The sequence below is a fragment of the Camelus ferus genome, chromosome 4 (assembly GCF_009834535.1).
Source record: "Camelus ferus isolate YT-003-E chromosome 4, BCGSAC_Cfer_1.0, whole genome shotgun sequence".
Taxonomy (NCBI): Eukaryota; Metazoa; Chordata; class Mammalia; order Artiodactyla; family Camelidae; genus Camelus; species Camelus ferus.
In genome coordinates, this window is record NC_045699.1 from 4,785,688 (window position 1) to 4,813,664 (window position 27,977).

At 38.9% G+C, this 27,977-nt stretch overlaps 1 protein-coding gene and 1 long non-coding RNA gene across 6 annotated transcripts in view; one reads left to right on the top strand and one right to left on the bottom strand.

Moving 5' to 3' along the window:
* LOC106729959 overlaps window positions 1–27,977 on the bottom strand; it is a 59,083-nt gene that overhangs the window by 20,502 nt on the left and 10,604 nt on the right. Inside the window, exons 3-4 of one of the 5 annotated variants that reach the window (XR_004319026.1) lie at window positions 24,235–24,315; window positions 1,145–2,049 (exon numbers count right to left, since the gene is read on the bottom strand). This is a non-coding gene — a long non-coding RNA (uncharacterized LOC106729959). Of the gene's footprint in view, window positions 1–1,144; window positions 2,050–20,574; window positions 20,732–24,234; window positions 24,316–27,977 lie in introns of those variants that run through there. The other 4 variants (XR_001366380.2, XR_004319027.1, XR_001366382.2 and 1 more) reach the window with 4 other exon arrangements.
* Window positions 4,838–27,951, top strand: ZNF510 (zinc finger protein 510). Its single transcript, XM_014561431.2, is given in 7 exon segments — window positions 4,838–4,897; window positions 6,529–6,818; window positions 7,623–7,681; window positions 18,718–18,844; window positions 19,129–19,224; window positions 21,248–21,939; window positions 21,941–27,951. Coding segments are annotated over 6 exon segments (2,052 nt in total). The 5' UTR covers window positions 4,838–4,897; window positions 6,529–6,748; the 3' UTR covers window positions 22,949–27,951.

Here is a 27,977-nt window from a genome sequence, read left to right on the forward strand (position 1 = left end):
TACCAAATGCTTTCTCTGCATCTACTGAGATGATCATGTGGTTTTTGTCCTTTCTCTTGCGGATGTGGTGTATCACATTGATTGATTTACACATGTTGAGCCATCCTTGTGACCCTGGGATGAATCCAACTTAATCATCATCTATGATCTTTTTTATGTGTTGTTGGATTCAGGTTGCTAATATCGTATTGAGAATTTTTGCAACTATATTCATCAAAGATATTGGCCTATAATTTTCTTTTTGGTAGTGTCTTTGGTTTTGGTATCAGAGTGATGGTCACTTCATAGAATGAGTTTGGGAATGTTCCCTCCTTGTCACTGTTTTGGAAGAGTTTGAGAAGGATCAGTGTAAGTTCTTTGTATTTTTGGCAGAATTCCTCAGTGAAGCCATCTGGTCCTGGACTTTTGGTTGCAGGGTTTTATTATTATTATTATTATTATTATTATTATTATTATTATTATTATTATTATTATTATTATTATTATTATTACTGATTCTATTTCACTTCTAGTGATCAATCTATTCAAACTATTTCTTCTTGATTCAGTATTCGTGGGCTGTATGTTTCTAGAAATTTGTCCTTTTCTCTAGATTATCCGATTTTGCCATCTAATTGTTCATAGTATTCTATGGTTTGTTTTGGGGTTTTTTTTTTGTTTTTTTTTTTTGTATTTTTATGGTATTGGTTGTAATTTCTTCTCTTTCATTTCTTATTTTGTGTCCTCTCTTTTCTTGATGGCCAGAGTTTTGTTGATTTTTGTTTACTTTCAAAGAACCAGTTCTTGAGTTTATTCATTTTTCCTATTGTTTTTTAATCTATATTTTGTTTATTTGCTCCCTATGCTTTATTCTTTTCCTCTGCTAACTTTAGATTTTGTTTGTTCTTCCCTTTCTAATATTTTTACTTGTTAGTTTAGATTACTTATTTGAGATTTTTCTTGTGTTTTGAGGAAGGCCTATATTTCTACAAACTTCCCACTTAGGACTGATTTTGCTGCATCCCATAGATTTTGTGTGGTTGTGTTTTCATTTTCATTTGTCTCAAGGTATTTTTTAATTTCCTCTTTGATTTCATCATGGACCCATTGGTGGTTTTTTTTTTTAGTAGAATGTTTAGTCCCCATACAGTCATTTTTTCCTCACTTTTCTTTCTGTGGTTGATTCCTAGTTCCATGCCATTTTGGTCAGAAAAGCTGTTTGAAATAATTTTCATCATCTTAAATTTGTTGAGGCTTATTTGTGTCCAAGTACGTGGTCTATCCTAGAGACTGTTCCAGGTGCACTTGAAAAGAATGTATATTCCTTTTTTGTGTAATATCTTGAAAATATCCATTAACTTACATACCCATATAACCCAGTAATCATACTCCTTGGTATTTATCCAAAAGGGTTGAAAACTTAATGTCCACACAAAAACTGGCACATGGATATTTATAGCATCTTTATTTATGATTTCCAGAACTTGGAAATAACCAAGATGACCTTCAGTAGGAGATTGGGTAAATAAACTGGGGGACATTCAGACAATAGAACATTATTCAGTACTAAAAAGGAATGTGCTATCAAACCATACAGACACATGGAAAACCTTAAATGCATATTACCAAGTCAAAAATATCAATCTGAAAATGCTACATACTGTATGATTTAAACTATAATGACATTCTAAGAAAGGCAAAACTATGGGGACAGTAAAAAAAAAAATCAGTGGTTACCAGGGATTAGAAGGGAGGTACAGATGAACAGGCAGTGGACACAGGATTTTTTTAGGCAATGAAACTGTTCTGTATGATACTATAATGGTGGATACATCATTAAAACCCATAGACTGTGTAACACCAAGAGTGAACTCTAATATAAACTATGGATTTGGGGCAATAATGAGATATCAATACAGGTTCACAGAGTGTTTCAAATGTACGGCTCTGTTGCAGAATGTTCATAGTCCAGAAGGCTGTATGTGTGGCCGGGCAGGAAGTACGTAGGAACTCTCTGTAGTTTCTGCTCATTTTGCTGTGAACATAAAACTGCTCTTAAAAAAATAAAGCCTATTAAAAGAAGGGAAAAAAGGAGACAGAGAAGCCTAAAGTATCTTCCAATGGAAAAAAGCTAGAACATATTTAGCAAAATAATAAATTTGGTAATGGATTATAGCCTAACAAATGAAATAAATCTCCATCTGTCTATACAGATAAAAACAAATGATTGAATAAATAAACTAAGAGATGGTACAAATCTTCCTTACAGAATTCCAATTAATAACCATGGGAGATGTCACTGTAATTCAGTCCAGTACCACCAGCAACACACCTGTAGTTGAACAATTTGGGTTTTAATAGTCATTGCAATAAGATAGAGTGCGTGCTATATAGAAACCATAAACTGTTTTAGTAAGAAGGTGTTACAAAGGAATTATTAGACTTGAGCTTTGGTTAGTTCATTTTGCAGAACTTCCAAGGCAGCTGAATTTGGTCTGGACTGGGTGTTGTTGAGAAAAAGAAGGAGGAAAATAAAAAGGCAGCAGTCATTCATATCAGCTGAGAGAGGCTATTTGGAATTTTGAGAGTAACAGAACAACCTTATTTTTGTCTGGACTCATGCAAAACTATAAAGTGATCTTGTTTGACTTACATCATCATAGTCACAAAACGACCTTGTCCACTTGGTGTTCAGTGGGATCGTTTGTGTCCAATAGGAAAAGAGCACTGTTTAGTTATGGGCACCAGGACAGCTTTAACAACCACATTCAGGCTCTAAGTGTCAAGCCAGTTCCCTGATGTCAGAGGCGGCTTTGTACTTTCTCAAGCGAAGAGGTAAATTCAAAGTCACCGTTAGCACACCGGCAAGATCCACTGATGAATGCTAAATTGGTGGGTGGTACTTTAAAAAGAAACCTGATGTTTTACAGCCTCAAAGTATCTCTGCAAATTTCCGTTAGTAACTAGTGGTGCCAGCACCTACGCTGGTAGCACCAGACTCGGAACAGGTGGGGTGCAGCACAGGTACGCGGTGGCCCTCAGCACGCCCTGGCTGTGTTCCCAAGCTTGAGGCGGCGTCCCAGGCGCGGGACAGAAGTGAAGGGCAAGGGTTTCCAAGGAAAGGAAATAAAGGGCCTTATATTTTAAAAACATTTATATTCCTTCAGAACTTAAGGAACTTAAATTTTAAAACTTTGAAATTGTCTTTTAATTGCTTATAGCTTGAATCCCTATGAAAATTATTTATTGTAATATGAATGCCATGAATATGGCCTTACTTCGTTCTGACACCTACCCCATTGTTCTAGGTTATTGAAAGGTCTTTTTCCATTGCATTGAACATCAGCTCTGATACACACTAGGTTCTCACTTTTTCTTCCAGGACTTGAACTTTTATTGCACAAGGATCAGTTAAGTATTTTGGTAGTAGCATACGTGTTAATTTGGACACATTGCTATGCATTTTCAATTCTTTTTCTAATCATTAGTAAACATTTGTATTGGGATGAAAGTTGGAATTGTTCCTTTAGGTTTAACAAACAAAATACACTCATGCCAAAGAGAAAAACACACATAAAAAACTTTTTTTAAATTCTGATTGGAACTTCATAATTTTCATCTAGGAAAGTGGTATTTATTAAAGTTTCTTAAGTGTCAACAGATTAAAATCTTATACCTTGTTTCACGAAATTGCACTAACTTACTGGTAACATTAATCCTTTTCTTGCTAATCAAAACTTAATCTCTTATTATAACTGCCATATAAAATAATCAGTGCTACAAAATATCAACCAAGAAACGAGTGTGTGTTTATATATAAGTATAAACAGAGATTTCTAATTTGGTTCTAATTTCAGAAGTGTGCACACAAATTTTAAGCAAGTTCATCCCTAGGAGACATATAATACGCATAATAATAATTTCCTTATTTGAGTTAGATGTACTTGCAGGTATTGCTTTTTCTTTTTTTCCCCCAGATATAAACTCTGAAGATTAGATATTATTCTTTTATGTTAATTATAGTCTCCGTTTTCTAGTTTTTGTTTCATTTTACATTGTTTTATTTATAAAAGCTGTTTATATTATGATAAAGTTAATTGTCTATCAGGACACACAAAATGGGGCCCACATTGCAAATTTAAACCTAAGTCAGCTTGCACTTAACGGGGCACGTATTACTGGCAAGGAAACTGAACATACAACAATCACAGTCCTCCAAATCAGCTTTAGCTAGCTTACTTTAACCTAGAAAATAGGACCTGCCTTATATGAAAGTCTGACCTCCTAGCCAATCCTGTCCTGTTTCTCCGTTGCCTCTTGCCCTAAACGCCTCAGAATAGTGTTCCACTGCTTGTTTCTAGAGATAAAAATTCTTAACATTTTGCTATTTGCCTTTTCTAGCTATTTTTACTATAAATAGATAATATAATGCTAAGTACTTTAATATGCATTTCTTTAAAACGTAAACTTACCCACCTAATCCCAAGGTACACCAAATAACAAAAGTAACGATAACTTCTCTTAACATTTCTAATATCCGATCCAAATACAAATTTCCCAAATTGTTCCCAAATGGTTTGTTTCTTCCGGAGAATCACTGATCGAGGACCACACACAGGATATAATGTAATGTCAGAGTTTAACCCATAACCTTTGGGGCTTTGGTAGAATCTGGGCTCCATTTATCAGCACCGACTGTTAACAGCATCTGAACTGCTCCTTAACAGTTCCCCTATCCACACACCCAATTTGCGAGCGGCTACGGGGTTTATGGGAAATGTAGTCTTGAATGCTGCTGGTTATCGCGCAGCATTCTGGGAACGGATATCCGGGGCTTTTCCCTACGCCTGCGCAGTCAGTCCTACTTTCCTGCTTCCGGCGTCCCCCGGCTTGCGGGTCCGGAGGCTTCGCTCCTCAGGTGAGGACGGTTTAGGTATGGGGCTCCGGCGTGAAATGGTTGGGGAATGCCAAGCCCCGGGAACCCTTCCTGTCCCAAGGCGGGACTCCCACCGCCTGTCCCCGAGCCAGGCCTGGAGGGAAAGGCGAATGGCGGCGGGCTCCGGGCACCGGCTGGGCTGAGTCGTGGTCAGAAACGTTCGGTGCGGGGGCGGGGACCCGACTGCAGCCGGGCCTGGGAAAATCCCTTGTCCGCGGCGGGCGGGGATTATGCGTTTATAATATTGTGCATTTATAATATTGAGCGTGAACCTGCCACAAAGCGTGCGCCGGCCTTGGGTCTGCGGTGAGCTCCCGGGCTTAGGAGCCAGAAGGAACGAGTAAATTCCGCGTCTGTCACTTGGGCGTTGTCAGGTTTTTCATCAAAAAATAAGGTTATTAGTAAAAACTGCTTCTTGTCATCACTGGTCAAGCATTTAGTCAAGTGCTAGGTAATCTGCACTAATTAGTAGTTAATAAGCCAACAGGTAATGTTGGCTCCTATTGTATTTAGAAGACCCTTTGTTCTTTTCATTTAGTATTTAATCCTCACAACCACCTTACTTATAGGTATAATTCTATCCTTAAAGTATAAGAAGAAAATAGGCCCAGAGGAGTGGAATTACAGACCCAGGGTCACAAACGTGAGGAAGCTACAGTGTAAATACAGATACGCTTTACTCCCCGATTCAGGCTGTTCGTAATATCCTGCCTGCCCAAAACCCAGCGTTGCAGCCACGACAGTACTTGCAGAGTGCCTTGCCCCCAGTCCCCAGGACTATAAATTGTAAAGGCATTGTGAACTGAATCTCACTCTGTGACGTGTTTATTCTGGGGCTTCTGGGTTAAGACTAAGGCACCTGGCAACTTTGGCACTGTCCAGTCTGTCTCTGTCTTCAGAAAGCACAGTTGATGTTCTAGAGTGGCGTTGTCCAGTAGGAAGATAAGTTGAGCCACTTGTATAATTTAAAATGTTCTAATAGCCACAATAAAAACTAAGAAACATGTGAAATTAGTTTTAAGAACATACTGCATTTATCCCGATGTATCAAAGATGTTACTTCAGCATGTGGCAGTAGCCACATATCAGGTGCTCAGTAGTGATGATGTGGTTAGTAACTGCAATAATGGATAGAAGAGTTCTAATGAATTCCAGGAGAATCAGGTTTCGGGGAGGGTGTAGCTCAAGTGATAGAGCACATGCTTAGCATGCACAAGGTCCTGGGTTCAGTCCCCAGTACCTCCTCTAAAAATAAATCTAATTACCTACCCCCCACCAAAATAAAATAATTAAATAATAAATAAATATTTTTTTAAAAAAAGAATCAGGTTTAAGGCCTAGACAGGTGGTTCCCAACCAGGGTGATTTTGCTCCTTTGAAAAGCTTTGGAAATATCTGGAGACATTTTGGGTTGTCACAACTGGGAGGAGAAGTACCTGGTGGGTAGAAGCCAGAAATGCCACTTGACTTCCTACAAAAGCACAGGACAGTCTCTCTCCCTGCTCACCGACCCCTATTAACAAAGAGTTATCCAACCTAAAATGTCATCAGTGTTGAAGTTGAGAAACACTGCTCTGTATGAAAGATTCAACTAAAATAAATTTGTTTCCTAGGCCTAAGTCTCAGCACCTCTGGAACAAAGCAGCTCTTCTGTGGCAGGAAGGAGAGAGCCCTAGGGACAGGAGTCCCTCTGGAAGAACAGTCCATCTACAGGGACTGCCCTCATCAGAGCTTCAGAGCAGATGCAGAAGAATCCAGGAAGGAGCAGGTTGTGATTTGCTCCGCCAGAAGCGGTTCTTAATCACCTTGCCTGGAGAGAGCTAGACTTGGGTGATGTCACCACATCCAGAAGCCATCACGGACTGTGTGACCATGGAAACTGTGGATCAGCTTGCGGAATGTGGTGAGTGGGGTCAGAAGGGGTGGGTGACTGACAGACTGCACGGGTAAAGCCACAGCCAGAGGCAAGGAAGTTCTATCCTCAGTCCTTAAATAACCCCCCACTTGGTTCATTCTTCGTCCTTTCCAGATTCTGAGCCACTCTCACACCATGTCCATCCCACGTGGCATCTCGAGAGATGCTGAGGCTTCCTTTATCCTGAGCATAGAGAGTCACAAAACGATAATATAGGAAGAGATTTCTTAAATTAAAACCTTAAAAAAAAATATTTAGCTTGAGATGTATGTCCCCTGGTCACCCAGGACAGAGCTAGGAGCAAAGCACAGTGCTGTTCATTCTGTCGCAGGTAAGTCACTAAAAGTGTCTTATCAAAAGTCTTTGAGAAATTACAACAAATTAGAACAAAAAGATTTTAAAATATTTTGCCACTAAACATCTTTTTGTTCAGAGTTTTCTATTGATTTTCTAACTCAAGGTATACATAATATTAATAGGACATTGATATTAATCCTCTGTTTTAATTTTTGTTAATTGGAGAGGACATAGATTTTGTTAATCAGTAGGAAAATAATTTACAGTCACCCAGTGAAAAACAGCAAGGTTATGGCCGCATGATTATATCAGAAATGTACATCTTCACAGAGTGCTTTTCTCTGTATGGTGCTTCCTGCCCCTTTTCAAAGATTAACAGAACAGTTTTCCACTAGAAATACCTTTTCCCCAACTAGTCTGATGAGATTTCTAGGCAAGTGAATACAGAAGCTCACCAGACCTCTCTTAACTCCATTCCTCTTTCTTTACCCCCAGCTTATCCTTCACAATTCTGTACATTCTCCCAAGAGCAGCAGAAAATGAACATATCTCAGGTGAGTTACTCATTAACACCCGTCTTATAAAGGATTTTATAGGTGGTTAATTAACATGGCAAAGTAGGTGTAGAAATGGATCGGGATTATTCAAGGAAGACAATAGAAAAGCGGGCGGACGGCACAGCAGAGCTGGCAGGTGACCAGATACAGGTCCTTTTGTGTCACAGCTTTTCCGAAGCACAACTGCACATTTCTTCTGACCTTTCTGGTAGTCATGGCAGAGAGACAGACAGACAGTATTTGTTCACAGATTTGCATTCATGAGCAGCTTAAACCAGACACCCCTCGTGGAATCTAAAGTCATCAAGGTCAGGAGAAATGTCTTTGTTGGTCTCATGTAGGTGACAGTGCAAATCTTTGCAACAACAGCCCTGAAAAGAATTCCCCTGGAAGTGAAGGGCAGGCTGCCGCAGAAGGGCTTTTGTCCACACGGGGGTTCAGGTAACTAAAACAAGCGGAGGTGGACAGTTTTCCAATCATCCTGCTGGATCCAGGGATGATGCTTAGACTAGCTAGGGGCTGGCAGGAATGGCCTGAACGCTCACGTCCTTAAAATAGCTCTCCAGAAATATTTCTCTCAAATGCTTGTCATAAACAAGTTGTTCAGCAGTTTAAAGTCTGTTCTTTAGCAAATAGTACCACGCTTTCCATCCACACTTCAGTCCACTGCGTGAGGCCTTGGTGTCTCTTCATGTACCAGTGACCTAATTACAGTCAAATCCAGTGGGTCTCGCCTAGTCCTTACCTCACTAGACCTGTCTGCAGTGCCTTACTCCCCCTCTCTGTGCCTCTGGAAGGCCTCCTGCGTTAGTGTGTGTGACATTTTCCTCAGCCACTGGCCTGCCTCTCAGTTCTTTCATAGAGTCATCTTCCTTCTCCTGCCCTTTCACATGTCTCATCCGTGAGTTTCTGTTCCTTCCCACTATTCTTCTAACTAGTCTTCTTGACTCATTTCATTCCCCTCCTGGTTTTAACAATGACGTATTTCCTAGTTCTCCCAAATGAGGGTCTGCAGCCCGCCCCAACCAGTGGCACTTTTTGTGATGTTAGACATGGTCTGTATCTGCAGTGTTCAGAATGGTGACCGCTAGCCACATGTGCCTGTTGAGCACTAGAAACGTGGCCAGTGTGGCTGGGGAACTGAATTTTTATTGAAATTTTAAACAGTCACAGATGGCTACCACACTGGACGTAGTTGACTCAACATTTCTCTGTAGGTATCTAAAAGGTGTCTCCAGCTCAACTGATTCAAAGAAAAAATTTGTATTTACAGCCCTCCCCCAACTAGTTCTCCTCAGCTTTCCCTATGGAGGATACAACCCCATTCAGCCAAGCACCCAGGCCACAAAAATGGGATGCATCCTTGGCTCCTCTCGCTCTCAGTCTCACTCAGCTCCTGCCCCGTGTGGTCTGTAATCATGTCCGGCTCCTTCTGTCCGTGTGGGTCAAAGATAACAGCACTTTTATATGGTTCAACTTAATGTGTTCTACATGCGTTCCCACTTCATTCCTCCTACTGCTCTCTCGCCTGAACTGGTGGCATAGCTTCTTTACTGATCTGTCCCACCTCCTCTTCACCTGCTGGAGCACGTCTTCCACAGGGGTGGTTCATCTAAATGCTAATGAACTGCTGTCTTCATCCATCTGTAAGTCACTTCAGTGGCCTCTCATTGCTTACAATAAAATTCCCCGTTTCTCAGGATAACATTCAGGCTTTGAAGGCATTACAGCTTCCATTTCGTCTTTCTACTTTACTGCTGCTATGACTTTTTTGACAGTTTTTTATTGAGTGACCAGGAGGTGACATGGACTGTAGTTACAGCTTAAACAATACAAATACTTTTCTTTCTTAATGGTGTTTACAATCTAGTGCGAAATATGACATTAAAATTTAGTAGAAAACTTTATTCTAAGGAAAACTTTGTTTAGTTTCTTAAACAGACCCTACTGTCCCTGACTCTGCCTCATATCACATTTCTCATTGTTGTCTCTAGACTGACCTTTAGACCCAAGTCTTCATTTCATGCACTTGGTGTCATGGACTGATTTGTGTCCCCCTCAAAATTCATATGTTGAAGCCCTCGCTCCGGATGTGATGGTATTTGGAGACAGGGCTTTTAGGAGGCAATGAAGGTTAAGTGAGGTCATGTGGGTGGGGTGCTAATCTGATAGGATTGGTGGTTGTAGGAGAAGAGGAAGAGAGAGACTTCATGCACAGGGCCCAGGAAAGGCCATATCAGGACGCAGTGAGAAGGTGGCATCTGTAAGCAAGGACATCACCACACTGAGGCCCTGATCTCGGACTTCCAGCCTCTAAAACTGTGAGGAAGTAAGTGTTGTTTAGGGCCCCCGCTCTGCAGTATTTTGTTATGGCAGCCCCCTGCAACTAAGTCGTTTGGCTCTTTACTTTCTTTTTCTTTTCTTTTTCTTTTTAGTTGTAAAATAAAGGTAACATAAAATTTACCATCTTAGCCAATTTTTAAATGTGCAGTTCGGTAGTGTTAAGTACATTCATATTGTTGGGTGCCCAGTCTCCAGGACTCTCTTCATCTTGCGGAACTCTACATTATGTGTCCATAAAACAGCAAATCCCCCACTCCTCCCTCCCTTCAGCCTGTGGCAGCCACCATTCTGTTTCTGTGAATTTCACTCTTCATATAGGTGGAATCATAGTGTTTGTCTTTTTGTGATGGTCTTATTTCACTTACATGATGTCCTCAGAGTTCATCCATGTTGTATCGTGTCAGAATTTCCTCCCTTTTGAAGGCTGAATAATACTGCATTGTATGTACAGACCACATTTTGTTTATCCTCTCATTCTGTGATGGACACAGGTTGCTTCTACCTTTTGGCTATTGTGAATAATGCTGCTATGAACATAGGTGTACAAGTACCTCTTCAAGACTCTGCCTTTAATTCTTGTGGATACATTGTTGGATCATGTGACAATTCTGTTTAATTTTTCAAGAGACTGCCCTACTGTTTTCAACAGTGGCTACATCTTTCTACATTTTCACTGGCAGTGCACAAGGGTTCAAGTTTCTCCAGATCCTCGGCAACACATGCTACTTCCTGTTTTCCTGATAGTAGTCGTTCTCATGCATGTGCGGTCTGACTCTTTGGACCTGTCAGGAGCCAGCTATGGCTGCTTCATCGAGGAAACAGCGCTCTTTTCTTTCCCCTTGCCTCCCTCTGGGCTAATTTCCACTCCTTTTCTGAATTTGCACAGCACCCTGTCTCTCCCTGTCTGCACTTCATCCTTCGGTGGAAATTACCTGATATGTGTTTGTCTGGTTAGCCCGTTAGCTTCGAGATCTTGAACTACCGTGGGTTCATCTTCGTAGGCCCTCAAGTTTCCCAGATGACACTGCTCATTAAACTCTCCTCCTAATAAAAAACTGTCCCCTCTATGTACAGAACAGGACCACCATAAGACTTTGGATTCACAGTCTTCTCAGACCGCCGCTTCATTTCTCACAAGGTAGAGCTGGTGCCGTCCGTACCTCCTCCTTTGCAAACCTGTGCACACTTGTCCTCCTTGCGACAAGTAGGCCTGATCTCCTGAGTGAAGGACTCGCCCAGAGGAAGTTTTCCTGACCTTCCCTCTGTATTGTGCTTCCTCTAATATGTGCTCATTTTAGTCTCTTCATCTTTAAGACGGTATCTCCTCTGGTCTCCATGTGCTTGCAAGAAGGACTAAACTTTTGTGGACAAATACAGTCCCCTGGGAGGAGATAATTCACAGGAGATCCTAGGAATAATCTGACAATTTCCTCTGCATACATGGGAAACAATTAAGTCAGGAGTAGAGGAATTAGCTGATTGATCGTTCGAATAGAATCAGTATCAGGATTTGTCCTTTCAAAGAAAGGACAGATTGGTGGCGTAGGTTCCCTTGATCAAAGGCAGAGAGCTGACAAGGATTGCGTCAGGCCTGAAGAATGGGTGGGATTTTAGTTGCTGCAGAGTACGAGGAGGTCACTGCGTTTTGAGAGAGTGACATGACGTGGACTAAACAAGTCTTACAAGGTCCAAGGTCCAGTAAGAATTTTGCCTGTAACGCTTTGGACTTCCTCTTAGGGAACAATAAGAGGTAGAGGTGGAGAAGATGTTGGGACCAGACTCGGTGTATCAGTTTGCTGTGGCTGCCATAATAAAGTGCCACAGACCAGATGGCTTAAACAAGAAATGTGTTTTCTCATGGTCTGGAGGCTGAAAGTCTGAGATCAGAGTCTGGACGAGTTTGGTTCCCCCTGAGAGCTGTGAGGAAAGGATCAGCCCCCAGCCTCTCTCCTTGGCTTGTAGATGACTGTCTTCTCCCTGTGTCTTCACGTGATCTTCCCTCTGTGCATGTCTGTGTCCAGACTTCCTCCTCTTACAGGCACTCTCTGGTCAAACTGGGTTAGGGCCTACCCTGATGACCTCGCTGTAACTTAGTCACCTCTGTAAAAACACTGTCTCCAAATACACTTACAGTATGAGGTGCTGAGGGGGTCAGGACCTCACAGTATGAATTTGGGGTTGGACAAAAGCCCCTAACCCTAGAAGTCCGTGGATGCCATCCTTAAGGGTTTGGTTTCATCATGAGTTCTAACATATGGCATGGGGAAGAAATTCCTGTAATAAAAGCAGTTTTATTTTTAATCTGGAAGTACTGGCAGAACGGGAAAGACATGGAAGGGGCGGGGTAAGAGTCCGTATGACTCGAGAGCTTTTCTGACAGGAGGGCAGCATGGGGATCCCTCTTGTAGAAAGAGGTGCATGAGAGCTGGGATTGTGCACGGTTTCGTGTATTTTTTAAATCATTTATATTTCTTTTTTCTTGAATCAGTTTCCTTCCTTTTTGCTAATTTTAAAGGCTTTTTAATTATTAAAGAATTTATCCTTTTTTCCTGACATATTTGACAAATATTTTTCCCTATTTCGTTCATTGCCTTTGGACATACTTTGTCCAAAGTTGACTGAGTTCTTTGATTTTTACTAGTGGTATTTTGAGAAATTTTTAAAATACAGAAAGATACAAAGGGATAACAAAATAGACATGGTCCTACTTTCTGAAATTATTAACTATAAAATTTTGTTAAATTAAAAAAATTTTTTTTATTTAACTGAGGTACAGTTTTAATACTAGTAAAGTGAACTCTAATTGTGAACTGAGTAGATTTTTACATATGCATATACATATAATTTACCACCCAGATTAAGATAGCAAATATTTCCAACACCCCTGAAGTTTCTTTCGTTCCTTCCAATTTTGAGTAATCACTGCCTCCTTCTGCACTTCCTTCCACTATTCTGAATCTCCCTTATCAGAAAATAAAATTCATTTTTGAACATTATATACATGGAATCATGCAACATGTAGTTGTTTTGAGGGGAAGGGTTGGTCTGGCTTCTTTCACTGTACGTAACATTTTTTAGCTCATCAATGTTGCTGTGTATTTTAATACTTTTTATTACTAAGCAGCGTTCCACTATATGAATATATGGTGATATGCTCACTGTCTTGTTCATAAGCTTTTCATTTGTGTTTTTTCTAGTTTGAGGACTTTTATGAATAAAGCTGCTGTGAACATTCCTCTGTGTTTCTTGGCATATCTTAATTTCTCTTGGTTATACCTACAAATGGAATTGCTCGGTTCATAGAATAAATGTATGTTCAGAGCTAATACAGTACAAGTGTTTTTTAAAGTTGTTGAACCAGTTTATACACGCACCTGTACCAAAGTCTCACCAACACTTGCTCCTGTTGGCGTTTTTGATTTTAGTCTTGTATACTGGTCTCTCATTGAGATTTACAATTTGATTTTCTGTGATAAGTTCCAGCATTGAGCACCATTACTTGCGTTTTATGTAAAGTCCTCGTTCACTTCTCTGTTTTAATTGGATTATTTGCTTTTATCTTATTGATTAGTTGGAGTTATTTCTATATTATCAATACAGTTCATTTGCCAGATGCATGTATTGCTGATGTTCTTGGATTCCGTGGCTTGACTGTTTTTAGTGTCTTTTGGTGAACTGAGTTCTGAAATTTAATAAAGCTCAGGATCAGTGTCCTCTTTAACGATAGTTCTTTTGAGTGTCATGTTTGAAAGATCTTTCCCTACTCCAAGATGATGAAGATACTCTCCTGTGTTGTTAGTAGTTGCTTGATTATTTGAGGTTGACTCACCCGGAATTACTTTTGTATATGGTACGAGTTAAGTGTCAAGGTTCGTATTTCCATATGGATGTGCACTTGCCCTAGCACTGTTTGTTGAAAAGACCATTTTCTGTCCACCGAGTTGCAGCAGGGGCTCTGTTCAACCAAGTGACCATATATATATGTGGGTCTGTGTCTACACTGTATCCTCTTCCTTTGATCCAGTGATTTTTCTTTTTTGCCCATACTGCACTTTTGTAATTACTGTTGCATTACAGTAAGTCACGAAATACAGTAGTGTGAGACTTTGAGTTCTACTTCTTAAAAAATTTTATTGGCTAATTTAGGTCCTATGTGTTTACATAAAGATTTCATCAGTTTCTACTGAAAATCCTGCTGGGGATTTTTTGGAGTACAGGTGAAGTCTGACATGTTTCATTACATTTACTCCTATGTATTTGATCTGTTTTGATTTGTTGTAAATAATATTTTAAAATTTCATTTTCTAGTTGTTGGTTTATTAAAATACAATGATTTTTAATATTGATCTTGTATCTAGCTGTTTTGTTAAATTCAGTTATTAGCTTATTTTGGTAGACTTTTGGATTTTAAATATGTCTTTTGCAAATAAAGAAAATTTTACTTCTTCCTTTTCAATCTTTGTCTTTAATTTCTTTTTATTTTTCCAGTACAATATGGAATACAAGTGACGATAATAAACATCCTTTTCTTCTCCCTCACCTACAGGGGAAGATACTCAATAGTTAACCATTTTAACCAGTCTGATTTTAACTGTAGGGTTTTTTTTTGGTTTTTTTTTTTGCATATGCCCTTCATTAGAGTGAGGAAGTTCTCTTTCTGTTTCTAGTTTGCTGAGAATTTTTTATCACACATAGGTATTAAATCTGGTCAAATGCTTTTTCTGCATCTAGTGAGATAATACAATTTTGTTTCTTTATTCTGTTAAAGGGGTGATCTGCGTTGATTGATTTATCAGTGTTTAACCAATCGTGCCTTCCTGGGATGACTCACACCTGGTTGTGATGTACTATCCCTTAATATGTCTCTGGATTTAATTTGTTAGTATTTGAATGAGTATTTTTGAGTATACATTAATGGAGAGATAATTGGCCTGAACTTTTTCCTTTCATGTCCTGGTCAAGTTTTGCCATTAAGATTATGCTTTCATAAAATGAGTTGAGAAATGGTTCTTCATTTTCTGTTCTGTGGAAGAGGTGAAGATTGCTGTTATTTCTTCTGAAATGTTTGGGAGAATATTACGAGTAAAGCATCATGGCCTTGTGGGTTTTTTAAGGCTGTTTTAAAATTATGAATTCGATTTCTTTGATAGAGAAAATCTGAATAATCCTATTTTTCTGGTGTCCTTTTTAAGATAACTTTATAGAGATGTAATTCCCATACCATACAATTCACACATTTAAAGTATACAATGCAGTGATGTTTAGTGTATTCACTGTTGTGCAGTCATCACCGCAATTTCAGAACATTTTCATCACCTCAAAAAAAAAGCTCTAAACAGTTAGCCATCCCCTCACCCCTCTCCCAACATACCCCAACCCCAGCCCTAAGCAACCGCTAATCTACATTTTGTCTCCATAGATTTGCCTAGTGTGAACATTTCAAATAAATGAATTTCTATGTGGTCTTTGTGACTGTGTCTTTCACTTTGTGTAATTTTCAAAGTTCCATTATATGGATATGGCGCATTTTGTTTTTCCATTCAACAACTGATGGACATTTGTGTGGTTTTTACCTTCTGGCTGTTCTAAATAGTGCTCCTGTTAACATTCAAGATATGTATACACACACACACAAGTTTTTGTATGAATGCCTGTTTTTTATTTCTTTGGGAACTGAATATACGAGTAGAATTGCTTGGTTATCTGGTAACACTACGTTTATCTTACTTAGGACTGCCAAACTGGTTTCCACAACAATTACACCATTTTACATTCCCACTGGTAGTGCACTGGGGCTCCAGTTTCTCCACGTTGTCGCCACCACTGGTTCCTTTCCTTTTGATTTTTATTTATGGCCATCTTAAGGGAGTGTGAAGCAGTATTTCATTTGGGGCTTTAGGTTTTGATTTGCGTTTCCCTGATGATAGCTTTGAGCATCTTTTCACGTGCTTATTGGCTATTTGTGTATCTGGCTTTGGAGAAATGTCTATTCAAGTTCTTTGCTCATTTTTAAATCAGCTTGTCTTTTTGTTGTTCAGTTGAAGAGTTCTTTATATACTTTGACATTTATGACATATATAATTTGTGAATATTTCCTCCCATTCTGTGGGTTGTCTCTTCACTATTTTGATAGTGTTCTCTGATAACGCAGTTTTTAATTTTGTTGAAGACCAGTTTTTTTGTTTAGTTTCTTGTGCTTTTTGTGTAACATCTAGGGAAATATTGCCAAATCCAAGGTCATGAAGGTTTATGCCTGATTTCTTCCAGAATTCTGATAGCTTAAACTTTATATTTAGATCTTTGACCCATTTTGAGAAATTTTTGAATTTGTGGCATGAGGTAAGATTCCAGTTTTATTCTTTTCCATGTGGCTATCCAGTTTTCCCAGCATCTTTTGTTGAAAAGACTACCTTTTGCTATTAAATGACTGTGGGTTTCTGTCTGGACTGTCAGTTCTATATTCGATGGACCCATATGTCTGTCTTTACACTAGTACCACCCCATCTTGACTACTGTTGCTTTAGAGTTAAGTTTGAAATCAGGAAGTATAAGTCCTCCAACGTTGTTCTCTTTTAAGACTGTTTTGACTGGTCAGGGTCCCTAGCAATTTCATGAGTTTAGGACTGACATTTCTGCAAAAAGGCCATTGAGATTTTGATAACGTTTCATTGAATCTGTGTATCGCTTTGGGGAAAATTACCATCTTAATATTAAATCTTTCAGTCCACTCACATAGATCATCCTTCCATTTATTTAGATTTTCTTTAATTCCTTTCAACAATGTTTCCTAGTGTTGAGTGTACAAGTCATGCACCATCTTGGTTAAATTTATGCTTAGTATTTTATTATTTTTGATTCTATTGTAAATGGAATTGTTTTAAGTTTTTTATTGTTCACTGTTAGTGTATAGAAATACAAATGTTTGTGTGTTGATCTTGAATCCTGAAAATTTGCTAAGATTATTAGCTATAATAGTTTTTTCTAGATTATTCAGTGTTTATATATATATATTTATATATTAGATTATGTAGTCTGAATAGAAGTAGTTTTACTTCTAATTTTAATGTCCTTTTAAAATTTTTTGCCTGTTTGCTCTGGCTAGAACTTCCACTACAACAGCTAGAAATGGTTACAGTGGACATCTTTGTCTTATTCCTGACCTTTGAAGGAAAACTTACTATGTTTTAGCATTGTATATGATGTTAGTTGTGGATTGTTGTATGTGCTTCTTACTGTGTTGAGGAAGTTCCCTTTTATTCTTAGTTTGTGAGTGTTATTATCATGGTGCTGGATTTTGTCAGATGTTTTTTCTGCATCAGTTGATATGATCACATGGTTTATTTCCTTCATTCTATTACTGTGTTTACTATGCTGATTGAATTTTGCTGAGTCACTTCTCTCTTGTTGCTTTCAAGTTTTTTTTAATTGAAGTATAGTTAGTTACAATGTGTCAATCTCTGGTGCACAGCATAATGTCCCAGTCATGTATTTTTATACATATATATATATATATATATATATACACACACACACACACACACACACACACATATACACATATATATATACACACACATACACACACATATATACATACACATATATATACATATATTTGTTTTCATATTCTTTTTCATTAAAGACTTATAAGATACTGAATATAGTTCCCTGTGCTAGGCAGAAGAAATTTGTTTTTTTATCAATTTTTATATATAGTAGTTAATATTTGCAAATCTCAGACTCCCAAATTTAGCCCTTCCCACCCCCTTTCCTCCGTTAACCATAAGATTGTTTACTATGTCTGCGAGTCTGTTTCTGTTTTGTAGATGAGCTCATTAGTGTCTTTTTTTCTTTTTTTTTTAAGATTCCACATATGAGTGATCTCATATGGTATTTTTCTTTCTCTTTCTGGCTCACTTCACTTAGAATGGCAATCTCAAGGTCCATCCATGTTGCTGCAAATGGCATTGTTTTACTCTTTTTTATGCCTGAGTAGTATTCCATTGTATAAATATATCACAGCTTCTTTATCCCATTCCGTCGATGGACATATAGGTTGTTTCCATGTCTTGGGTATTACATACTGTGCTGCCAAGTTTCATTCTTTGTCTTTCTGCCCTTTTTGCTCTCTTCTGTCCTCCTCCGTTTTCCTTCATTCTTTTTACTGTTCTCAGATTGGGTCATCTCAATAGATTTATGTTCAAGTTGGCAGATTCTTCTGCCTGTTTAGATATGCTCTTGATCCGTCTAGGGAATTTTTCTCTTCAATTACTGTACTTTAAAATAGTTGATGAAAAGTCTTGGTCTGGTAAGTCCAGTGTCTAAACTTCCTCAGAGACAGTTTTTACACTGTTTCATACGTAGTTTTTCCCCCCCTGTATAGAAGCCATACTTTCTTACCTGTTTGCATGTCTCAAATTTTTGTTGAAAACTGGACATTTAAAATATAATGTGCACTTTGTAATCAGAATCTCCCCCCCGCAGCTGTTGTTACATATTTGTTTAGTGACTCTTTTGGCCTAATTCTGTAGAATCTGTATTCTTTGTCACGTGTGGCCACTGAAGTCTCTGCTCCTTTATATTCATTTGTTTTAAGCTCTTTACAGTAAGCATAAGAAGTGTTTTCATGTGTACTTTGTGTGTCATCTAATTCTGAACCCTTCAGACTGAACAGAGATGTGCTCTTGCAGGCATCAGTGTCTTTCAAGGACGTGACTGTGGAGCTCACCCAGGAGGAGTGGCAGCAAATGGGTCCTGTTCAGAAGACCCTGTACAGAGATGTGATGCTGGAGAACTACAACAACCTAGTCTCAGTGGGTGAGCTTATAAGCATGACTTACCCTCACAACTCCATGTAGAAGGCATTTCCTTTTTATGCATCAGTGCACATGAATACTTGAGGTGTTAATGTTGTTTTGCCTTTTCATTCAGGAGTGTAATGTAACTAAGCCCTGGTGAGAAATAGAAAGTGTCTGTGTTGTCAACTCCCAGTGATAAATTCGAATGAAGACCTTCAGGATACTGTTCCTGAAGTTTTTCCACTTTTGGAGACTGAAAATCTCATTATCTGGCCTAAGTACTCCCTTGTTGCCTGTTTGCAGTTAACTGCATTTTCAAACCAGAGGTGATCTTCAAGTTGGAAAAAGGAGAAGAGCCTTGGTTCTCAGAGGAAGAAGTCTCAAACCAGAGCCACAGAGGTGAGTTACTGAGCACTAACAGAATTCTGTAGGGTAGTCAGACTCCAAGAAGACAGTTTAGCAGTGAACACCTCTGCATTTCAAGACTTTTCTTACAAGTCTCAAAGGTGCAAGAAGCACCAGTCAGAAGAAAGTGATTAATAAACTTAACTACATTAAAATTGAGTTTTGTTCCTAAAAGATATCTTTAAAAGGATGAAAAGACAGTGCACAGAATAGCATGATATGTGTACAGTACAAGTAACCTAGAAAGGATAAGCATCCTGAAAGTGTGAAACCTTCAGCAAGTCAGCACAGAAGAGCACAGCAGCCCAACTGAAATACAGGTGAAAGACTAAACAGGAACTTTCACACAGCCGTGCAACCTTTCAGAATGTGCTCAACCTCGTTACGTTTCACAGTGTAAAATAAAGTATAAGGTGAGATAAGTGATACGTACGATATGAAATGAGATTAACAGATCTGGCCACGGCAAGTCCCAGTGAGGATGTGAAGTATTAAAGACCCTTATTAACTGACTGAAAAGGTAAACTGATAAAACCTCTGTGCAGTCAGGAGGATGTTACCAAATACAGCTGAAGGTTTGCACACCTGTAACCAGGCAGTCATTTTCAGCTGTATCCCCTACAGAGAGGCATGATGGGATTCTCTAGAATGAGTAAAACAATGTTTATGACAGTGTTGCTTATTTTTGCTAAAGGTTGGGTTCCTTAGCAACAGAATGAAGGAATAGTTACTTCTTAAGGGAGAATTACAGTTATATGAAGTCTTACACAGTAATTGCAGACAAAATATTAAGCAAAAATATAAATATGCATGTATGGTTACATTTATGTAAATGTCAGGAACAGGCGAAACTCAGTTCTAGTTTTAGGTGGTAAAACTACAAGGACAATCAGGGAGGTGATTACATGATTGTTAGGGGAGTGGTAAGCCCTTCAGGATGAGGAAGTTGTACCTGGGTGGGGATAACTGGGGATTTTTCCATTTATGTTCTCTTTCTTGATGTGGTTTCTAATTCCATGACTGGTCACTCTTTACTGTGAAATTGCACGTGTAAGTTTTATGCAAATATAAATTGTTTCATGCTTAACAGAGAGTTGAAGGATGAGCCAAAAGTAACAGGTAATATTCACAATTTATTTAAGCCATAAATGATAGGCATCTAGAATGCATAAAGAATTTGGATCTTTTTAAAGTATCATCTTTGCATTAAGGCCTTCCATGAAACTCCACTTAAAATTGCATCCCTCATATGAAACTGAAATGTAGGAATTTTGAATGAGGTGATCAGATTCACTTATCTTCAGTTTTCATAGATGGAATAAATCAAAGTAACCACAGCCAGAATTGAGCAGTGAATCTAGTTTAATTGCAAGAATCAACTTACTTTTCATGAGTTTTACACTTGTTTGTATTTCTGTGACTCACAGCTGCAAAATGGGTTAAATCCTCCACTATTAGTTCTTCATTTAATTAAGAGGAAGTTGCTGCTGTCAGTTGGATTCTGAAGGATTGAATGGAAATAAGGAATGATACAAATTGAAGTATGAAGACTCTTGAGCATTCGACCAATATAGCCTAGATAATGTTGGACCTCTGTTGTAATTTACTTCCTCAAACCAAGCCACTCCCCTGTCGAGCCTAGCCCGTCAATGCCTGTTTTCTCCTAATTGTTGTTGTTACTCTGCTCAGGTTTGTAAGTCTTTGTTGTAGTCACTGGTTTTCCTGCTCCCTAAAATAATCACTCCCATAGAAGTCAAATTTCTCTCCCTTCTCCACCCAGGTAAGAAGATCCAGTTTATCACAATCCAAATACAAATATGTATTTACAACTATCAGCATTATTTTTTAAAGGAGAGTGAATATGTAAATTTTCTCTCTCACTCTCTCTCACACCCACACACACCCTAGTTAATGTTGAGAAACCAAAAAAATGACATGTAACAGGCTGTATGTTGATAATCCCCACCCATACGAAATGTATGATTCATACAATGTTTATACAATGTTTCTGTTTTAGATTACAGAGACAACAATGTAATCAGAAAGAACAAGAAAATCAAAGGCAAACACTTGCAACAAGTAACGTGTGGCAATAATAAACCATTGACTAGAGAGGAAGACGAAGTTTTGAGAATACCATTTAATCTGCACGTTGCTCCTGTTTCCTCCACAAAAATGGCCTGTAGATGTGACTCAAGGGGAGTTAGTCTGCAAAATATTACTCAATTTATCATTAATAATAGGACATACTCAACAAAAGAGACAGATTGTTATAAGATATGTGAAAATTTGCCTCTCAAAATTAAGTTTGAGAGAACTTATACTGGAGAGAAGTTTCATGAATATAATAAAAATGGAGAAACCCTCCATTATAAGGAAAATCTTTCTGAGCATCAAAAATGTCAAACACTGAAGCAAGCTTTTGAACTTAATGAGATTGAAAAAGCCTTCTATAATGAGGCTGCCTGCTTTAAACATAAGAATACTCCCACAGAGGAAGAATCCTGCAAAGATGATGAATTTAGGAAAAGCTGTGATAAAACAACTCCGTTTGACCCCAGAAGAACTGGGACTGGGGAGAAACACTGTCATCTTAGCCAGCGCGGGAGCTCCTGTGAGAAGCTGGCTGTCAAGGAATCCAGCAAACTTAACGTGCCTGTGAGGCACTGTGAATGCACTGCAAGTGGGAATAACTTCAGCAGGGAGGCCACACCTCGCTCAGCCTCCGGGAGCCGTCCCAGAAGAGAACCCACCGGTGTGCAATGACAGGGCACAAACTGGGTCAGATAGGCCCTTTGAAAATCAGGAAAATAGGAGGTCCTACCAGACAACAGCCCACAAAGTGCGCCAGAGAACTCACTCTGAAGTAAAACCCTATCGGTGTCCTGAGTGTGGGAAATCCTTCTGTCAAAAAGGACACCTCATTCAACATCAGAGAACTCACACGGGAGAGAAACCGTTTGAGTGCAATGAATGTGGGAAAACCTTCTCCCAGAAGTCACACCTCCGTACACATCAGAGAATTCACACAGCAGAGAAGCCCTATAAATGTAATGACTGTGGGAAAACATTTGTCCAGAAGTCAACCCTCAGGGGACATCAGCGAATTCACACAGGAGAGAAACCCTATGAATGTTGCGAATGTGGGAAAACTTTTGTTCAAAAGTCAACCCTCAGAGATCATCAGAGAATTCACACAGGGGAGAAAGCCTTTCAATGTAATGAATGTGGGAAAATGTTTGGCCAGAAATCAAACCTCAGAATACATCAGAGGACTCATAGTGGTGAGAAAACTTATCAGTGTAAAGAATGTGAAAAATCCTTCTGGCGAAAAGACCATCTCATTCAACATCAGAAAACGCACACAGGAGAGAAGCCGTTTAAATGTAATGTATGTGCGAAAACTTTCGCCCGGACTTCAACCCTCAGAGTTCATCAGAGAATTCATACTGGAGAGAAACCATTTATATGTAACGAATGTGGGAAAAAATTTGTCCGGAAGGCAATCCTTAGTGATCATCAGAGAATTCATACAGGGGAGAAACCCTTTCAGTGTAATAAATGTGGGAAAACTTTTGGCCAGAAGTCAAACCTCAGAATACATCAGAGAACTCACAGTGGGGAAAATCTTTCTGAATGTAATGAATATGGAAAATTGCATAAGAAGTCAATCCTAAATGTATGCCAGAGAACTCAGGGAGCGGAAAAACCCTATTGATATAAGAACTATGGAAAATCCTTCTGACCAAAAGACCAACCCATCTGACAGAAAATTCACACAGGAGAGGAACATATTTATATGAGTATAGGAAGACTTTTACCCAATACAAAACCTGGAGAGTAGTATCAGAATTAACACAAACTTCTATTTCAAGGGACTACGGAAACCCTACCGGATGGAGTCATGCCCTGTTCGATCACTCACACCACATGTGCTGGTAATCTTCGCATTCGCAGGAATTACATTTTCCCTCTTGGTGCACAGCTAATCTAAATGTCCCGATCTCCCTTTGATCTAAGTGGGGTATGGGCCTGCCTAGTGGACTGTGAATGCTCCTGTTGTGTGCCACACCCAGCTCTGACGAGTGCAAGGCCTCCCTGGTCCCAGCAGCATCTCAGCCAAACTTGAGATAGTTGCAGCTGTCCCTCAGAGGGGCCGTGTATCCCGGACCTTGCTGCATGGAGCAACGCTCCTGGCTCAGTAGGGCCCTCAGTTCATAGGAACCATAACTGAGCCTGATAGTCTGGCCAGCTGAAACCGCTTGGACATGGGACTACTTGCCCTCGTGCCATTATGCAGGCCCCAAGACTGCATGATGATGCAGCTGCTCCAGTCACTGGGCAGAACACGAGGGTGTTCTCAGCTCTGGCCAGGATTCCCTTTGATGAAACTTGGTGCATTGTCACTGGCTCTTGCCCTCTCACTGTGCCTAGTAGCTATTTGATGTGTCTGTTGTAAAATTATAGGCTTAAAAAAGAGCCCCTGTGTGGTGCCGTGAACTGTGGGGGAAAAGTGACAGCTGCTGAGCACAGGGTGGACTCACATGGTAAAAGACTATTCTCTGGTAAGACTGACTGGAACCAAGCTGCTGATCAAGCCCCCACTACCCTGATAGCCAGCATTGCTACCTGGACCCACCATCGTGCTAATGGCAAAAATTCGCCACCTTACCCTGGATACAAAGTAAGAGTCTTTATATATATCCAGTGCCTCTTTTGATGTCATTTGATAAAAGAATGACAGTTTTTTTCTTCTGGATTAGTAGCCAGTGCTCCACATGCCATTTGATCAGTTCACCCTTTTCTACTGATTTTAAACATCTTCATATACTAACTTGTCATTTGTAAAGATACTGCATATGGCTACTTATGACCCATTTCCAGTGTTCTTTTGTATTAGTAACATTCTCCTATGAACAGGGATGGCACATACCTCATATGAGCCAAACTACTCTGTCTTTCTGGTCTGGCACTGAATCAAGGTTAGAAAAGGGGAATACTTACAAGGACTTTGGGGATGTAACATCACAGGCCAGTTACACTGTTAGCTCCAGAGCTGCCAGCAGCCTTGCCAAGGAGATCCACCTGTAATAAGATCATATCCAGTTAATACTATATTCCCTGACTAAGAGATAACTGCGTACTCCATTTTACAGCAGTTGGTAATATTATAAGGAAAGTCATTCTTTGATACAGTTTTTCTCAGTTTAAGATACTTAAGAGTCATCTTCATGCCTCGTTTAAAATGTTTTAGGATTATGACTGGATTTGCTATAAGTTTGGGATCATCTACCCACCAGGATGGAACCAATTCACCCAAGTGGCCTGAATGGGAGGCCAGGTGACAAAAGTCCCACAGTGGCACTCAGGCTTCATCTGCTGCCCCCTTGCTGGGGACACCCACCACTCCACATAATACATTATTAACTGGAGGCTGTGGTCTGTGCTGGAGTCACAAATGCCCCGTTCTCCCTGCCTGGTTGACCTCCCTTCCAAGTGCTAACTTTTATTCCAGTAGATAGGGTCCCTCGTCCGGGTACTGGCAGAGTCAGTTTTCTGTTTGCCTGCCTTCCAAGGATCTTCAAGCTAGGAAGAGAAGCCTCCAGGAGGGCAGGAATTTGTATCTGTCTCGTTCACAATGTGTCCCAAACATGAATAGTCCCTCTGCACATTGACCACTCAGAAATACTTGAAGGTAGAATTATCAAAGTAATATCTGAGCATTTTTTTCCTTTTGATGCCTCAAATTATATTTTGAGATAATTCATCATTTATTGTAAGTAGTTAAGGGAAGTTAGTTATTGCTGTAAGCTCCCACTCAGACTTGAATATTTTCTAAAATCGCTAAAAGAAACATAACTTGTTCTTAATATTCAGGAGTGTACAATACTGTTCTTCAGATATCTTGCAGCCAAGACAATTTATTTTCAATAAACTAGTATTCCTAGGTTCAAAATTATGTCTACAAATCTGTTGGGTTTTATTAGCACTGGAGAGTACAGACTTTGGGGAGGGGCAGTGGCAGGTGGAGGGCTTTGCTTCCACACAAATACTTCTTAAGTACACATTCAAGCAAATGTGCAAAATGGTAATAATGATAAATTGGATTTTCAAGATCAACCAAATGGGAAAGCAAAGTGATTATTTCTTGGGATCATCTCTAATCCATTACACCAGTAGTTCCCCTCACTTTTACTTCCACATCAACCTTCTGACAATTACAAGAAGGATTTTATTTTCTCAGGTTCAAGAGTCTACCTCCTAGGAGACATGTCAGAGCCCCACTGAAGGACTGTGACACCTGTTCTGACCTGCCTTCCATGTTTGTCTTTCCTTGCCGGGTGTATAGTGCCTTACCTCTCACATTCAAGGTCTCCCTAGAGGCCCAGCAGAAGTGCTGTATATATACTGCCCTTCTACCCAGGCAGCTGCACATAACGAGAGAGGAACACATCTTTTCTTGTTGAAGGCAGTATAGTCTTCAAGTGCCATTAACCTCCATGGTCAACTGGCTAGCTTCGTGGTCTTCCAGTGTTTTAAGGAGCTGACTGTGAACTGACAGCAGTATAATTAGCTTAATTATCAGCTCACTGGCTTGATACCCAATGAATAAACTTAAGAAACTACCTGGTCTGACTTTGTGGCAATTCTACACGTGTGTGTGTGTGTGTGATCCCCAAAAGTACTGAAAAAGTTCAAACAAAAACTTGTATATGAATGTCATAGCAGCACTATTCACAGTAGCCAGAAGATGGAAACAACCCAAGGGTCCATCAGCAGAAGAATGGATAAACAGAATGTGGTGTATCTGTAAAACAGAATACTATCCAGCCATATAAAAGGAATGAAATACTGACACACAATACAACACAGATAAACCTGGACACATGCTAAACTAAAAGAAGCCAAACACTAAAGGTAGACTTCACAGAAAAAAGCAAAACAAAACATATTTCCAAGGTATAACATGACATTACATGGTAGAAGGCTCTACCCACCAGGAATACAGGAGTCCTGTGTGCATAAAACAACATCAACATACATGAAGCCAAAACTGAGAAACAAATTATGGTTGTTGAATTCAACATCCCTCCCAGCAATTGATAGGATCACTAAATAGGAAACCAGCAAGACTATGAAAGAACTGAACAGCACTTCAAGCAACTGAACATAATTAGCACTTTACAGAATGAACCACCCAGCAACAGAGGAATATACATTTCAAGAACAAATGAAACACTCAATAAAAGACCATATACAATGAAAAATTGTAAAATTTCAAACATTGATATCTTCTGGCTATACTGAAATCAAACTAGAAATGAATAACAAAAAGATAAGAAAGTCTTAAAACGCTTGGAAATTAAACAACACATTTCTAAATATTCCATGGGGCAGAGGAAGTTGCAAAGGAAATGAAAACAATTTGAACTGAATGAAAAGGAAAAAACTTGTTAAAACTGCATTAGAGCTAAAATAATGCTGAGTGAGAAATTCATACTGCCAAAACTTACATTAGAAAAGAAGGGTCTCAAATTGATAGTCTAAGCTCTCATCTCAAGAAACAAAAACAGCAGAGTGAAATAAATCCAAAGCAAGCAGAAGCAAAGAAATAGTTTAAAAGCAAGAGTCAATCATGTTGAGAACAGAAAATCTAAGAAACCAGAACTTCATCCTTTGAAAAGAGAAATAAAATTGATAAAACTACTGTGACTGGAAAAAAAAAAAAAACAGGATACAAATTACCAAATTCAGGACTGAAAATGATGATATCACTATACAAATATTAAAAGGATATTCAGGGGACACTACAAAAAACTATGTGCATCAATTTGACACTTTGTGTGAAACTGACCAATAGTGAGATTAATATCTCAAAGCCACAAATTACCAAAACTCACTCAAGATAAAACAGATAATCTAAATTTTTCTGTAACTATTAAACAAATAGAATTCAAAGTAAAAAAGCCTTCCAGAAAAGCAATATTCAGGCCCAGATGACTGTAATCAAGAATTCTTCCACATTTAAAGAATTAGTACCAGTTCTACCCAAACTCTTTGAGAACAGGAGAGAATACTTTACAACGCACTTTAGGAGGCCAGTATTACTTACACTAAAACATGACAAAGTTTAAAAAGGAAAAAAGAGAACTAAAGTTATATCTCTCATATATTTATATTTTAAAATCCATAAAAATTTATTAATCAAATCTAGCAATACATACAAACAAAAATCACAACAAAGTAGAATTTATTCCAGAAATGCCAGACTCATTCAACATGTGAAAACAAATTAATGTAATCCACCATATTAAACTAAAAAGAAAAATGACATCATATCAATGCAGAAAAAGCATTTGACAAAATGCAATTCCATTTAATGTTTAAAAAAACACAGCAAATCAGGAATAGAGGAGAATGTCACCAACTTGACAAAGATCATCTATTGAAAACACAGCTAACATACTTAACAACAAAAGACTGAATGTCTTCCTCTTAAAACTAGGACCAAAGCAAAGATGTCCATTTTCATCATTCTTATTCAACATAGTACTGGAAGTCTAGCCAGCACAATAAGTCCAAAAAAAATGACATATAGGTTGTAAAAGAAAAATATAAAGTTTTACCTATTTACATATGACATTAATTGTCTATATATGTACAAAATCCCAAGGAATCCAGAAAAAAAAAAAAAGCCTAAAACTAAAAACTTCCTAGAATTAATGAATTAATTCAAGGTTGCAGGT